The 12,564-nt window shown below is 42.3% G+C and overlaps 1 protein-coding gene across 1 annotated transcript in view; it reads right to left on the minus strand.

Moving 5' to 3' along the window:
• LOC137324636 (zinc finger protein 292-like) overlaps positions 1–12,564 on the minus strand; it is a 198,458-nt gene that overhangs the window by 13,994 nt on the left and 171,900 nt on the right. The window contains exons 5-7 of the mRNA XM_067989168.1: positions 4,702–4,904; positions 2,918–3,054; positions 871–1,012 (exon numbers count right to left, since the gene is read on the minus strand). Coding sequence (XP_067845269.1) covers positions 871–1,012; positions 2,918–3,054; positions 4,702–4,904 — 482 coding nt within the window. The remainder of the gene's footprint in view (positions 1–870; positions 1,013–2,917; positions 3,055–4,701; positions 4,905–12,564) is intronic.

The following is a 12,564-nucleotide window of genomic DNA, read 5'->3' on the forward strand; positions in this document are numbered from 1 at the left end:
CAGCTATTATTTGCTAACCATCTCTTCCAAAGGGGGAAAAAAATTATAAACAGAAAAATACATTTACAGATTATTGGTTTTGGGCAGCAAAAATCAAGTACAATAGTACAAAACGATGATAACCTACCTAATCATACATTTATGTGATGAGCGTCGCAGGGGCAAAATCAATTTTGTAATCAACCAAATGTGGTTGCATGCATTAATTCTAATCAAAAGATAATCCCTTTTAGTATCAGCCTTGGTAGTACTCTAGCCTGAGTCAGAACGTTGCGAGTTCAAATCCCACCCCACGATTTGAGCACATAGTCTAGGCTGACACTTCAGTGCAGTACTCCGGGAGATCTGCCAGAGGTGCCAATTTTCAGATGAGACATTAAACTGTCACCTCGTCTGTCCTCCCCACACCCACCCAAGGTAGATATAAAAGATTCAATGGTGCTTTTTGGAGAGGAGCAGGGGCGTTTTCCTGGAATCATGACCAATATTTGTCTCTCATCCAAATTACTAAAATGAGATTGACTGGTCATCTATCTAATTTGTTGTTTGTGGGATCTTGCTGTGTGCAAACAAGCTACCACAGTGACTACACTTCAAAAGTAATTCATCGGCTTTGAGACGTCCTGAGAAAGTGAAAGGTGCTATATAAATGCAAGATCTTTTTCTTTCCATGATTACATTCTCCAGTTTTCACAAAAATAAGAGCTCAGGCGGTTAGTTGCTAATAACGTGGATATGTTTACAGCACCAGGGCTTACTTTTTCCATCATACATCTATACTATACCTTTACACCTTCAAATCAGAAATGAGTTACAATTAGTTCTCAAACATAGCATGCAATGGAACTTTGCACAATAGATTATTCATACCTCTGACTGTATGACCTTAATAAGAAAGAATATGTGATAAACCGTTTTGGACAACATGGAGAACTGCCGACAGCATTCCAGAAAGGTCTGTGCGGAAGACTCCATCCGTTGCTGCAATTTGCTCCAGAAGAGCGTCAGTTCCCTAAAAATAAAAGTAATTTGCTGTTATTGATTTTATAATATGCTGCCCTATAATTCTCGGCCCTGCCCAGTATCCCTGGGCCATATATTCCCTCTGGCGGAGGTGACTTCTTTCCTTGCTTCTGCTTAAGCTGTTTTGCATCAGTCACAATGAACTGCAACTGTGGCCTTGTGACTCTGCTCCTCCTCCTCCTCTCCATGAGGGAATTGTAAACAATTTTACAACACCAAGTTATAGTCCAACAATTTTATTTGAAATTCACAAGCTTTCGGAGGCTTCCTCCTTCCTCAGGTGAATGTTGTGGAAATGAAATCCTCGAATCCTTCGCATTTATAAATCACAGAACAATGCCTGGTGATTATAGATAGTCTTTCCAACTGCCCGTTGCCACGGCAATCACAGTGTGCAGACAGAGAGGTGTTACCTAAAAGGCCACCGAATATACAAACCACCAAAAAAAAACCACCAAACCACTTGGTGTGGTAAAATTGTTTACAATTGTCAACCCCAGTCCATCACCGGCATCTCCACTCCATGAGGGAACATTGACCAGCGCAATGGAGTAGGGGAAATCAAACATAAGTCCCACCACTCTATGGCATCATGTGTTAATGCAGCACACAAACACTATCAAGTCACTTCTATTGCCACAAAGATATCCCAAAAGTTAGATCTTCTAAACGATCAATGCTTTACTGTGCACAGGTAAACTCGGATACTTTTACATTGCTTTGGATTTCAAGTAAATCTACTGTACTAATAACATTTGTTTTTCTGTTATTTAATCCCAAATTTGGGAACAAATTAAGGATTACACACAGTAAAATCACATTAAACCTTTCTTTACAATTTATTTTTATTTGTTCATGGGATGTGGGCGTCGCTGGCAAGGCCAGCATTTATTGCCCATCCCTAATTGCCCTTGAGAAGTTGGTGGTGAGCCGTCTTCTTGAACCGCTGCAGTCCGTGTGGAGAAGCTCTAAAGTAAATTTCTGAAAGTTAGTAGAGAAAACAATTCCAATTTAAAACATTTTAACTCTAATATATTTGATATAAAGCAAAAAGTCCCAACATAATTTTTTGAAAAACCTAAAATGATTAAAATAAAATGTACCCAGCATTCTGATTACCATGCCCGTTGACTCCTGCAGAACTGCACAGGTGTTTTTAAATCAGTTGAAGAGCATGAGGACTTGGTGATACAGTGGGCTAGCACACTGCTGTTTACCTTTGGTTCAAAGCTCAAATGGAGCCCAGACTGATGGGAGGAAGTTGTAAAGATCCTATGTGAATGGAGTTCAGGCAGTCTCAACCCAGTTCTGGTAGGGGTGACCTATAGCTTGAAACTGTACATTATGGCACAGACTGGCAATCTCACTCAGAGAGGCTATAAGAATGGAAGAAATAGAGGGAAATGTAAGAATTCACAGTGGTGCAGTAGGAATGTTCTTCTATGGTAAGTTTAAGGCACATTGTTGGCTCTGAGTAGGGAGAACTTTATATGGGCTATGCTACACTTGCCTTAGAATGCTTTATGCTGATACTAAACATCTAAAATGGAAAAATGATTCCTTCTATTAGTGCTCACACATTCCTCACTTTGACAAACACAAAATTCATCAAAGAAAAAATTGATAAAATGACACACTTAGCCACACTGTAGGCTGTTACTCAGAAAACAGTTACAGACATGACATCAATAGAATGGAGACTGTTGCCCTGCATTATTTAAACAATTTTGGGAAAATCATACATCTGGGAATGATGGGTCTACTTTCTTCTAGCTTTTAAATCTTGAGAACCATCTATTCTTAAGGTGAACCTCCATACAAAATCAGTGCAGCTCAGCAAAGGTTTCTGTAATATTACATAATTCACCTCCGTCAGGTGAGAATGGTGACTCACCACGCACAATATAGGTCTCCCTGCTGAAGTTGCCGTGTGAGGAAGGCTGTGCACAAGATGAGGGCTAAGTTCTCCTCCCCATCAGACTCCAGGTTACATATCATCTCCAATGCATCCTTGCAGTCAACTGCTGAGATCTTAAAAACAAACCCAAAAATAAACAACTGTAGACTCCAATTAAAATATACTTTCTAGAGCAGCTAATGTGTTAATGCATTTCTCAAAGCAAAGGAACTGACAGAGAGTCTTCAAAATTTTGGAACATTCAAAGTGTTAGGCTGGATCACAAAATTTCCAATCACCACGGTCTTTATACTTGATGTGGATAACAACTTGCGCTTATGAAATTCCGTTAAAGTAGTAAAGCATCTCAAGGCCTTCATAAAAGGATGGAGTGTGCACTGAGCATGAGTTGGGAGAAGATGGTGACTAAAGGTCAAAGAGGTTGGTTTGGAGGAGGCTTTTGAAGGTTTGGAGAGATGTAGAGAGGTGGGCAGATTTAGGAAGAGAGTGCTAAAGTGTAGGACCAAGATGGCTGAAGGCAACATCACCATTGGTGGAGTGGAGAGGAATACATACAGAAGTTTGCATTAAAGAGCAGAGAATGAATGCTGGGATATGCGGCTATAAAGATTGCAGAGATACGGTGGGGCAAGACCGTGGCATCACTACCAATAAATCCACCTTCCTCATAACTCACTGTTTGAGCCCCTTTGGCCTGGCTTTTGTCCTGCTGTCAGAACCATGTGAGGTCAGCATCAGCCTCCAACTGGCCTTGGCTATAATGCCAAACAGCCTGCTGACAGTAGGTTCACACATGAAGAATGACCATTTGGTGAGTTACTGGAGAGTTGCTGGTGTTCATGGAGCCATGCCTCAGCGTGAATAATCACATTTAAGGGAGGAGAGAATAAAAAAATGATAGTACTCTGTGTGCCACCTCCAGTCAATGCCGTCTGTTTCTTAATGACCCTATGCAATGACTTTTTCTTTCCTTCAACACCAGTTGGTGCTAGACATTGTTTTCTTCCTGTTAACAGAAGATACTGAGGATTTGGTTGCTCTTACAGCCGCTCAGTTATGGAATTCTACTACTGCAACAAGGAAAAGGCTGAAGAAGTTCTGACCACTGCAGAAGAGGTTCCAGGAGGAACATGGTGCTGGTTGAAAGCATACCTGCAGCAACACCAGCCAGTGTCACTTTGCAGGGGAAGGGGGAGGGAGAACATTCTTGATCTGACAGAGACCACGACCAAATTCAGTGTCCTTGAGGGAGCGGATTTCACAATAACTGGTATTTTGATGTACTGGTGCACCTAGCCACCATCAGACATACCACATGTTAGGGAGATCATTACTTCCATTGGATTGTCTTCTATATTTGTTTTATCCAGATGTTTCAATCATATCCAACAAAACTCACCACGTAGCAAAAGCCTACAGATGACTATCAATCGGCTCAAGTAGCTGAACTCTGATCTTTTATCTGGGAATCGAATGTTCCCTGTTTATATTTACTAAGATTTCTGTGTAATTAAAATGGGTATTTTAAAGGCTGAAACAGCAAACTAATTTATAGAAACCTTAATATTAACCTTCAAAAGAAATGTTAATTGATTGCCTGCAGATTTCACAAAACTGAAAATGGTATTGCTGGATGTGGAAGTCCCTGAAAGAGCATACATACAATTGTAGTTATTTAAAATGACATTTACAGATCAAATAACTGGATCTGCCTTGCTTTGACTAAACCACAAGAGCATCAATAATTTGGCCATGCTTACCTCTTCCATCAAGATTTCGCTGGATGATGCAGTACAGAGACAAGTAAGGTAGGTCTGTTTAAAAATACTCTTTGTACCAATTTCTGGATGTTCTGCACAAACTTTTGCCAACTTTGTAGCCTGATCAATTCTCTTCCCTTTGACGAGGTGTCGGATTCGCATTTCAAGAAGGGCAGGACCTTCCTGCATCAGGAATTCATTCACTGCAAAGACCACAATTCAATCAATAGCTACAATGATCGCTCCTTTTTACTTAAATAATTTTATATATTACAAGTTTCCTAATCTATAGTCATCTCACCTCTACAAACTCCTGCAGTAAGTGTCTGCAACTCGAGGAACTTCGGCTCAGAGTTGTTGAGCTGGAGGCCGAGGTGCAAACATTGCAATGCATCAGGAAGGGGGAGAGTTATCTGGACACTTTGACCCAGGAGGCAATCACACCCCTTAGGTTAGGATCCAGGGTGCAGTGGTGGAGAAGCTTCAGCCTTTGACTTTGTCCAACAGGCACGAGGTACTTGCTACCTGTGTGGATGAGAACAAAGACTGCAGGGAGGATGGGCAACTTGACCACGGCACCGTGGTACAGGAGGCCATTCAAGTGGGGGGAGTAAAAAGGAATGTGGTAGTGGTCGGGGATAGTATAGTCAGGGGGATAGATTTTGTTCTCAGCAGCCACGACTGGGAGTCCCGAAGGCTATGTAGCCTGCAAGGGTTAAGGACATCTCCTTGCAGCTGGAGAAGAACTTGGAACAGGAAGGGGAGGATCCAGTTGTTGTGGTCCACGTAGGAACCAACGACATAGGTAGAACTAGGAATGAGGATCTGCTGAGGGAGTTTGAGGAGCTAGGATCCAAATTAAAAAGCAGAACCTCAAAGGTAATAATCTCTGGAATACTTCATGAGCCACGTGCAAATTGGCATAGGGACAAACAGATTAGATGATTAAATGCATGGCTGAAAGAGTGGTGTGGGAGGCAGGAGTTTCAATTCATGGGGCACTGGCACCAGTACTAGGGAAAGGGGGAGCTGTTCCGTTGGGACAGGCTCCACTTAAACGGGCTGGGACCAGTGTCCTGGCAAATTGATAACTAGGGCGGTTAAATAGGGCTTTAAGCTAATAAGGTGGAGGGGATTCAGGTAAGGGTAAATTTATAAGTCTAAACAGAAAAGATAAGCTGTAGACCAGAGTTTGGGTAAAAACAAGCAGAGTGTGTCAGGAAGGGACAGAGAGTTTAACAAAGGTAATAGAGCTTTAGTGACTAAGGTCACATCAGGGAAAAATAGGAAAAAGGTTAAAATTAGAGGCGCTATATCTGAATGCACGAAGCATTGGTAACAAGGTAGATGAATTAATGGAACAAATAGAGATAAATGGATTTGATCTAGTGGCCATTGCTAAGATATGGTTGCAGGGTGACCAAGGTTGGGAACTAAACATTCCAGGGTACTTGACTTCTTTTAGAAAAGATATGCAAAACGGAAAAGCCGGGGGGGGGGGGGGGGGTAGCCCTGATAATAAAGGAGGCGATAAAGGCAGTAGTGAGAAAGGATCTTAGCTCAGAAAATTAGGATGTAGAATCAGTATGGATGAAGCTAAGAAATAACAAGGGATAGAAAACACTGGTGGGAGTAGTTTATAGGCCCCATAACAGTAGTTACAATGTTGGACAGAGCATAAATCAGGAAATTAGAGAAGCATGTAACAAGGGTAATGCAATAATCGTGGGGAACTTTAATCTTTATAGAGTCTGGGCAAACCAAATTGGCAAAAGTAGTTTGGAAGACGAGTTTATGGAATGCATTCGAGACAGGTTTCTAGAACAATAAGTCGAGGAACCAACTATGGAACAGGCTATTTTATATCTAGTATTGTGTAATGATACAGGGTTAATTAGTAATCTTATAGTTAAGGATCCTCTGGAGTAGAGTGATCATAATATAGAATTATATAGATAGAATTTCATACTGAGTTTGAGAGTAATGTAGTTAAGTCCAAAATCAGGGTCTTAAATTTAAACAAAACTGATTACGTAGGTATGAGGGGCGATTTGGCTATTAGTTGGGAAATCAGATTATAAGATAAGATGGTAGATAAGCAATGGCGAACATTTAAAGAAATAATTCATAATTCTCAATGAATATACATTCCCTTGAGGAATAAAAACTCCATAGGTAAAGTGGTCCAACTGTGGCTAACTAGAGAAGGTACAGATAGTATTAGATTAAAAGAAGGGGCTACAATGTTGCCAAGAGGATTGGGAGGGTTTTATAAATCAGCAAAGGATGACCAAGAAATTGATCAGGAGGAGAAAATAGAGAGTAAACTAGGAAGAAATATAAAAACAGATTGTAAGAGCTTCTACAAGTATATAAAAAGGAAGAGATTAGCAAAAGTAAAAGTCGGGGTCCTTCAGAGGCAGAGACAGGAGAAATTATAATGGGGAATAAGGAAATGGCAAATATCTTGCATCTGCCTTCACAGTAGAAGACATAAAAAACATTTCCCCGTAAATAGGGAGTAATGAAAGTGTGGAACTTAAAGTAATTAACAGTAGTAAAGAAAGTGTATTCGAGAAATTAATGGGACTAAAAGCCGACAAATCCCCTGCACCCGATGGCCTACATCCTAGGGTTTTAAAAGAGGTGGCTGCAGAGGTAGGGAAAATGCTAAAATCTATTATTAGGGCCGTGGTAACAGGGCACTTTAGAAAATCATAATGATTAGGCAGAGTTAACAACAATAACAACTTGCATTTATATAGCGCCTTTAATATAGTAAAACGTCCCAAGGAGCCTCACAGGAGCGTTATCAAACAAAATTTGACACTGAGCCACATAGGGAAGTATCAGGGTAGATGACGGTCAAAGGGGTCGGTTTTCAGAAGCGTCTTAAAGGAGGAGCGAGAGGTAGAGAGGCGGATAGGTTTCGGGAGGGAATTCCAGAGCTTAGGGCCTGGGCAGCTGAAGGCACAGCTGCCAATGGTGGAGCGATTAAAATCGGGGATGCGCAAGAGGCAAGATTGGAGGAGCGCAGAGATCTTGGAGGGTTGTAGGGCTGGAGGAGGTTAGATATAGGGAGTGGCAAGGCCATGAAGGGATTTGAAAACAAGGGTGAGAATTTTAAAATCGAGGTGTTCCCGGAATGGGAGCCAATGTAGGTCAGCGAGCACAGGGATGATGGGAGAACGGGACTTGGTGTGGGTTAGTATACGGACAGCAGAGTTTTGGATAAGCTCAAGTTTATGGAGAGTGGAAGATGGGAGGCCAGCCAGGACAGCATTAGAATAGTCCAGTCTGGAGGTAACAAAGACATGGATGAGGGTTTCAGCAGCAAATGAGGTGAGGCAGGGACGGAGAAGGACGATCCTGGTGATGGAGCAGATATGTGGTTGGAAGCTCATCTCGGGGTCAAATAGGGAGCCACGGATGCGAATGGTCTGGTTCAGCGTCAGACAGTGGCCAGGGAGAGGGATGGAGTCGGTGGCTAGGGAGCGGAGTTTGTGGCAGGGACAAAGACAATGGCTTCGGTCTTTCCAATATTTAGCTGGAGGAAATTTTTGTTCATCCAGTACTGGATGTCAGATAAGCAATGTGACAAATGAGAAACAGTGGAGGGGTCAAGAGAGGTGGTGGTGAGGTAGAGCTGGGTGTCGTCAGCGTACATGTGGACTCTGACATTGTGTTCATAGAATCATTGAATGGTTACAGCATGGAAGGAAGCCATTTGGCCCATCGAGTCCGTGCCGGCTCTCTGCAAGAGCAATCCAGCTAGTCCCACTCCCACACCCTTTCCCCCTAGCCCTGCAAATCTTTTCCCTTCAAGTACTTGTCCAATTCCCTTTTGAAAGCCATGATTGAATCTGCCTCCAACACCCCCTCAGGCAGTGCATTCCAAATCATAACCACTCGCCTTGTAAAAAGGTTTTCATCATGTCGCCTTTGGTTCTTTTGCCAATCACCTGAAATCTATGTCCTCTGGTTCTTGATCCTTTCGCCAATGGGAACAGTTTCTCTCTTATCTATTCTGTCGAAACCGTTCATGATTTTGAACACCTCCATCAAATCTCCTCTCAACCTTCTCTGCTGGAAGGGGAACAACCCCAGCTTCTCCAGTCTATCCACGTAACTGAAGTCCTTCATCCCTGGAACTATTCTAGTAAATCTCTTCTACACCTTCTCTAAGGCCTTCACATTCTTCCCAAAGTGCGATGCCCAGAATTGGACACAATACTCCAGTCGTGGCCGAACCAATGTTTTATAAAGATTCATCATAACTTTCTTGCTTTTGTACTACATGCCTCTATTTATAAAGCCCAGGATCCTGTATGCTTTTTTAACCGCTTTCTCAACCTGTCCTGCCGCCTTCAACGATTTGTGCACATATACCCCCAGATCTCTCTGTTCCTGCACCCCTTTTAGAATTGTACCCTTTAGTTTATATTGCCTCTCCTTGTTCTTCCTGCCAAAATGCATCACTTCACACTTCTCTGTGTTAAATTTCATCTGCCACATGTCCACCCATTCCACCAGCCTGTCTATGTCCTCTTGAAGTCCATCACTATCCTCCTCACTCTTCACTACACTTCCAAGTTTTGTGTTATATGCAAATTTTGAAATTGTGTCCTGTACACCCAAGTCTAAGTCATTAATATATATCAAGAAAAGCAGTGGTACTAGTACCGACCCCTGGGGAACACCACTGTACACCTCACTCTAGTCCGAAAAACAACTGTTCACCACTACTCTCTGTTTCCTGTCACTTAACCAATTTTGTATCCATACTGCCACTGCCCCTTTTCTTCCATGGGCTTCAACTTTGATGAGAAATCTATAATGCGGCACTTTATCAAACGCCTTTTGGAAGTCCATATATATTACATCAACCACATTGCCCTCATCAAAAAACTCATTGTTTTCGGATGATGTCGCCGAGAGGCAGCATGTAGGTGAGAAATAGGAGGGGGCCAAGAATACATACTTGGGGGACTCCAGAGGTAACAGTGCGGGAGCGGGAAGAAATGCCATTGCAAGTGATTCTCTGGCTATGACTGGATATATAAGAATGGAACCAGGCGACGCAGCCCCACCTAGCTGGACGACAGAGGAGAGGTGTTGGAGGAGGATGATGTGGTCAACCGTGTCAAAGGCTGCAGACAGGTTGAGAAGGATGAGGAGGGCTAGTTTACCATTGTCTCAGTCACATAGGATGTCATTTGTGATTTTGATAAGGGCTGTTTCAGTACTGTGGCAGAATGGTTTTATGAAAGGGAAATTGTGTTTGACAAATCTATTAGATTTTTTAAAGTGTGTAACTAACAGGGTAGATAATGGGGAACCATTGGATGTAGTACATTTGGATTTTCAAAAGGCATTCGATAAGGTGCCACACAAGAGGTTGTTACACAAGATTAGGGTTCATGGGATTGGGGGTAATAAATTAGCATGAATTCAGGATTGATTGAGGAAAGAAAACAGAGAGTAGGAATAAACCTTTTGTTGTTGAGTTGGCAGGTTGTAACTAGTGGGGTGCCGCAGGGATTAGTGCTTGGGCCTCAGCAATTTACAATCTATATCAATGACTTAGATGAAGGGACCGAGTGTAACGTAGCCAAGTCTGCTGACGATACAAAGTTAGGTGGGAAAGTAAGCTGTGAGGAGGACGTAAAGAGGCTGCAAAGAGATATAGACAGGTTAAGTGAGTGGGCAAGAAGGTGGCAGATGGAGTATAATGTGGGAAAATGTGAAATTATCCACTTTAATAGGAAGAATAGAAAAGTAGAATATTTTTTAAAAGGTGAGAGACTAAGAAATGTTGGTATTGAGGGATTTGGGTGTCTTTGTATATGAATCACAGAAAGTTAACATGCAGGTACAGCAACCAATTGGGAAAGCAAATGGTATGTTAGCATTTATTGCAAGAGGGTTGAGGAATAAGAGTAAGGAAGTCTTGTTGCAATTATATAGGGCTTTGGTGAGACTACACCCGGAATATTGTGTACAGTTTTAGTCTCCTTACCTAAGGAAGGATATACTTGCCTTCGAGGGGGTACAACGAAGGTTCACTAGATTGATTCCTGGGATGAGAGGGTTGTCCTATGATAAGAGATTGAGTAGAATGGGCCTATATTCTCTGGAGTTTAGAAGAATGAGAGGTGATCTCATTGAAACGTATAAAATTCTTAGAGGGCTTGACTGGGTAGATGCTGAGAGGCTGTTTCCCCCTCGCTGGAGAGTCTAGAACTAGGGGTCATAGTCTCAGGATAAGGGGTCGGCCATTCAGGACTGAGATGAGAAAACATTTCTTCACTCAGAGGGTTGTGAATCTTTGGAATTCTCTACCTCAGAGGGCTGTGGATCTTAGTCATTGAGTATATTCAAAACTGAGATCGATGGATATTTGGACACTAAGGGAATTCAAGTGATATGAGGATAGGGTGGGAAAATGGAGTTGAGGTAGAAGATCAACCATTATCTTACTGAATGGCGGGTGCAGGCTCGAGGGGGCGTATGGCCTACTCCTGCTCCTATTACTTATGTTCTTATGTTCTGCAGCTGCAGCTGAACTACCCAACTGCACTCTTCTACTGTATGCCCAAATCAGGTAACCAGGAAGTTTGCATGCAACATCAGGAGCTGGGAGCTGGCACAACTGATCCTGGATTCTCCTGGGTGACTTAGAAGGTATACAGGTGTACAAATATATATAGAAAATATACCTTAACAAATGCAGCCATGCTAATTTTAACATTTTATTAACTGTTGGCCATTAAATAGATGCACTCATCCTGCTTGCACGGTCAAATGATCCAAAAGGACCAATTATTTTACTTTCAAATAAAAAAGCACATCCTGCGGGAAAGCTGCTTATCACATCCTCAAGATGTCCAAGGTTTTTCACAGCCAATCAATTACTTTTGAAGTACACTTTGTAGTGTAAGCAAATGCAGAGATCAATCTGCACCCAGGAAGGTTTTACAAACAGCAAGAGACAAACGAAGAGGTGACCCATTTTTGGTGGTGTTGACTAGGAGGAATTTTGGTCAGCACATCAGAAGAACTTCTTGCTCTTTTATAAATTGTACCATTTAATTTTTTGCGTCACCCGAACAGGCAGACATGGCTTTGGTTTATTGTCACATTAGAAAGATGGCATCTTTGACAATGCAGCATTTCAAGTACTGCACGGCAGTCAGCCTGACGATTAAAGTGCCATATTAGCTATGAAAGACAGAGGGCGTCTCTTTACAGGGCTCCTGCCCCAGACTTGATGATTGGTACAAAGTTTTCAACAATACTAAAGCATTCCCGAGAGAAAAATGACCTCAAGAGGTTCCATACTGACGAAGAACTGGAGCCCCATTTGTCTATGTAACAACAACTTCCATTTATAAAGTGCCTTTAACATAGTAAAACATCCCATGACGCTTCACAGGAGCGCTTTCAAACAAAATCTGACACTGAGCCACATAAGGAGATATTAGGACAGTTGACCAAAAGCCTGGTCAAAGAGGGTGGTTTTAAGGAGTGTCTGAAAGGAAAAGAGAGAGGTAGAGAGGTTTAGGGAGGGAATTCCAGAGCTTAGGGTATGGCAGCTGAAAGCACAACCACCAATGGTGGAGCAATTAAAATCGGGATGCGCTAGAGGCCAGAATTGAAGGAGCGCAGAGATCTCGAAGGGTTGTAGGGCTGGAGGAGATTACAGAGATAGGGAAGCTTGAGGCCATGGAGGGATTTGAAAACAAGGATGAGAATTTTAAAATCGAGGTGTTCCCGGACCGGGAGCCAATGCAGGTCAACAAGTACAGGAGTGATGGGTGAACGGGACTTGGTGCAAGTTAGGATACAGGCATAGAATAGAAT

This window comes from Heptranchias perlo, chromosome 8 (assembly GCF_035084215.1).
Source record: "Heptranchias perlo isolate sHepPer1 chromosome 8, sHepPer1.hap1, whole genome shotgun sequence".
Taxonomy (NCBI): domain Eukaryota; kingdom Metazoa; phylum Chordata; class Chondrichthyes; order Hexanchiformes; family Hexanchidae; genus Heptranchias; species Heptranchias perlo.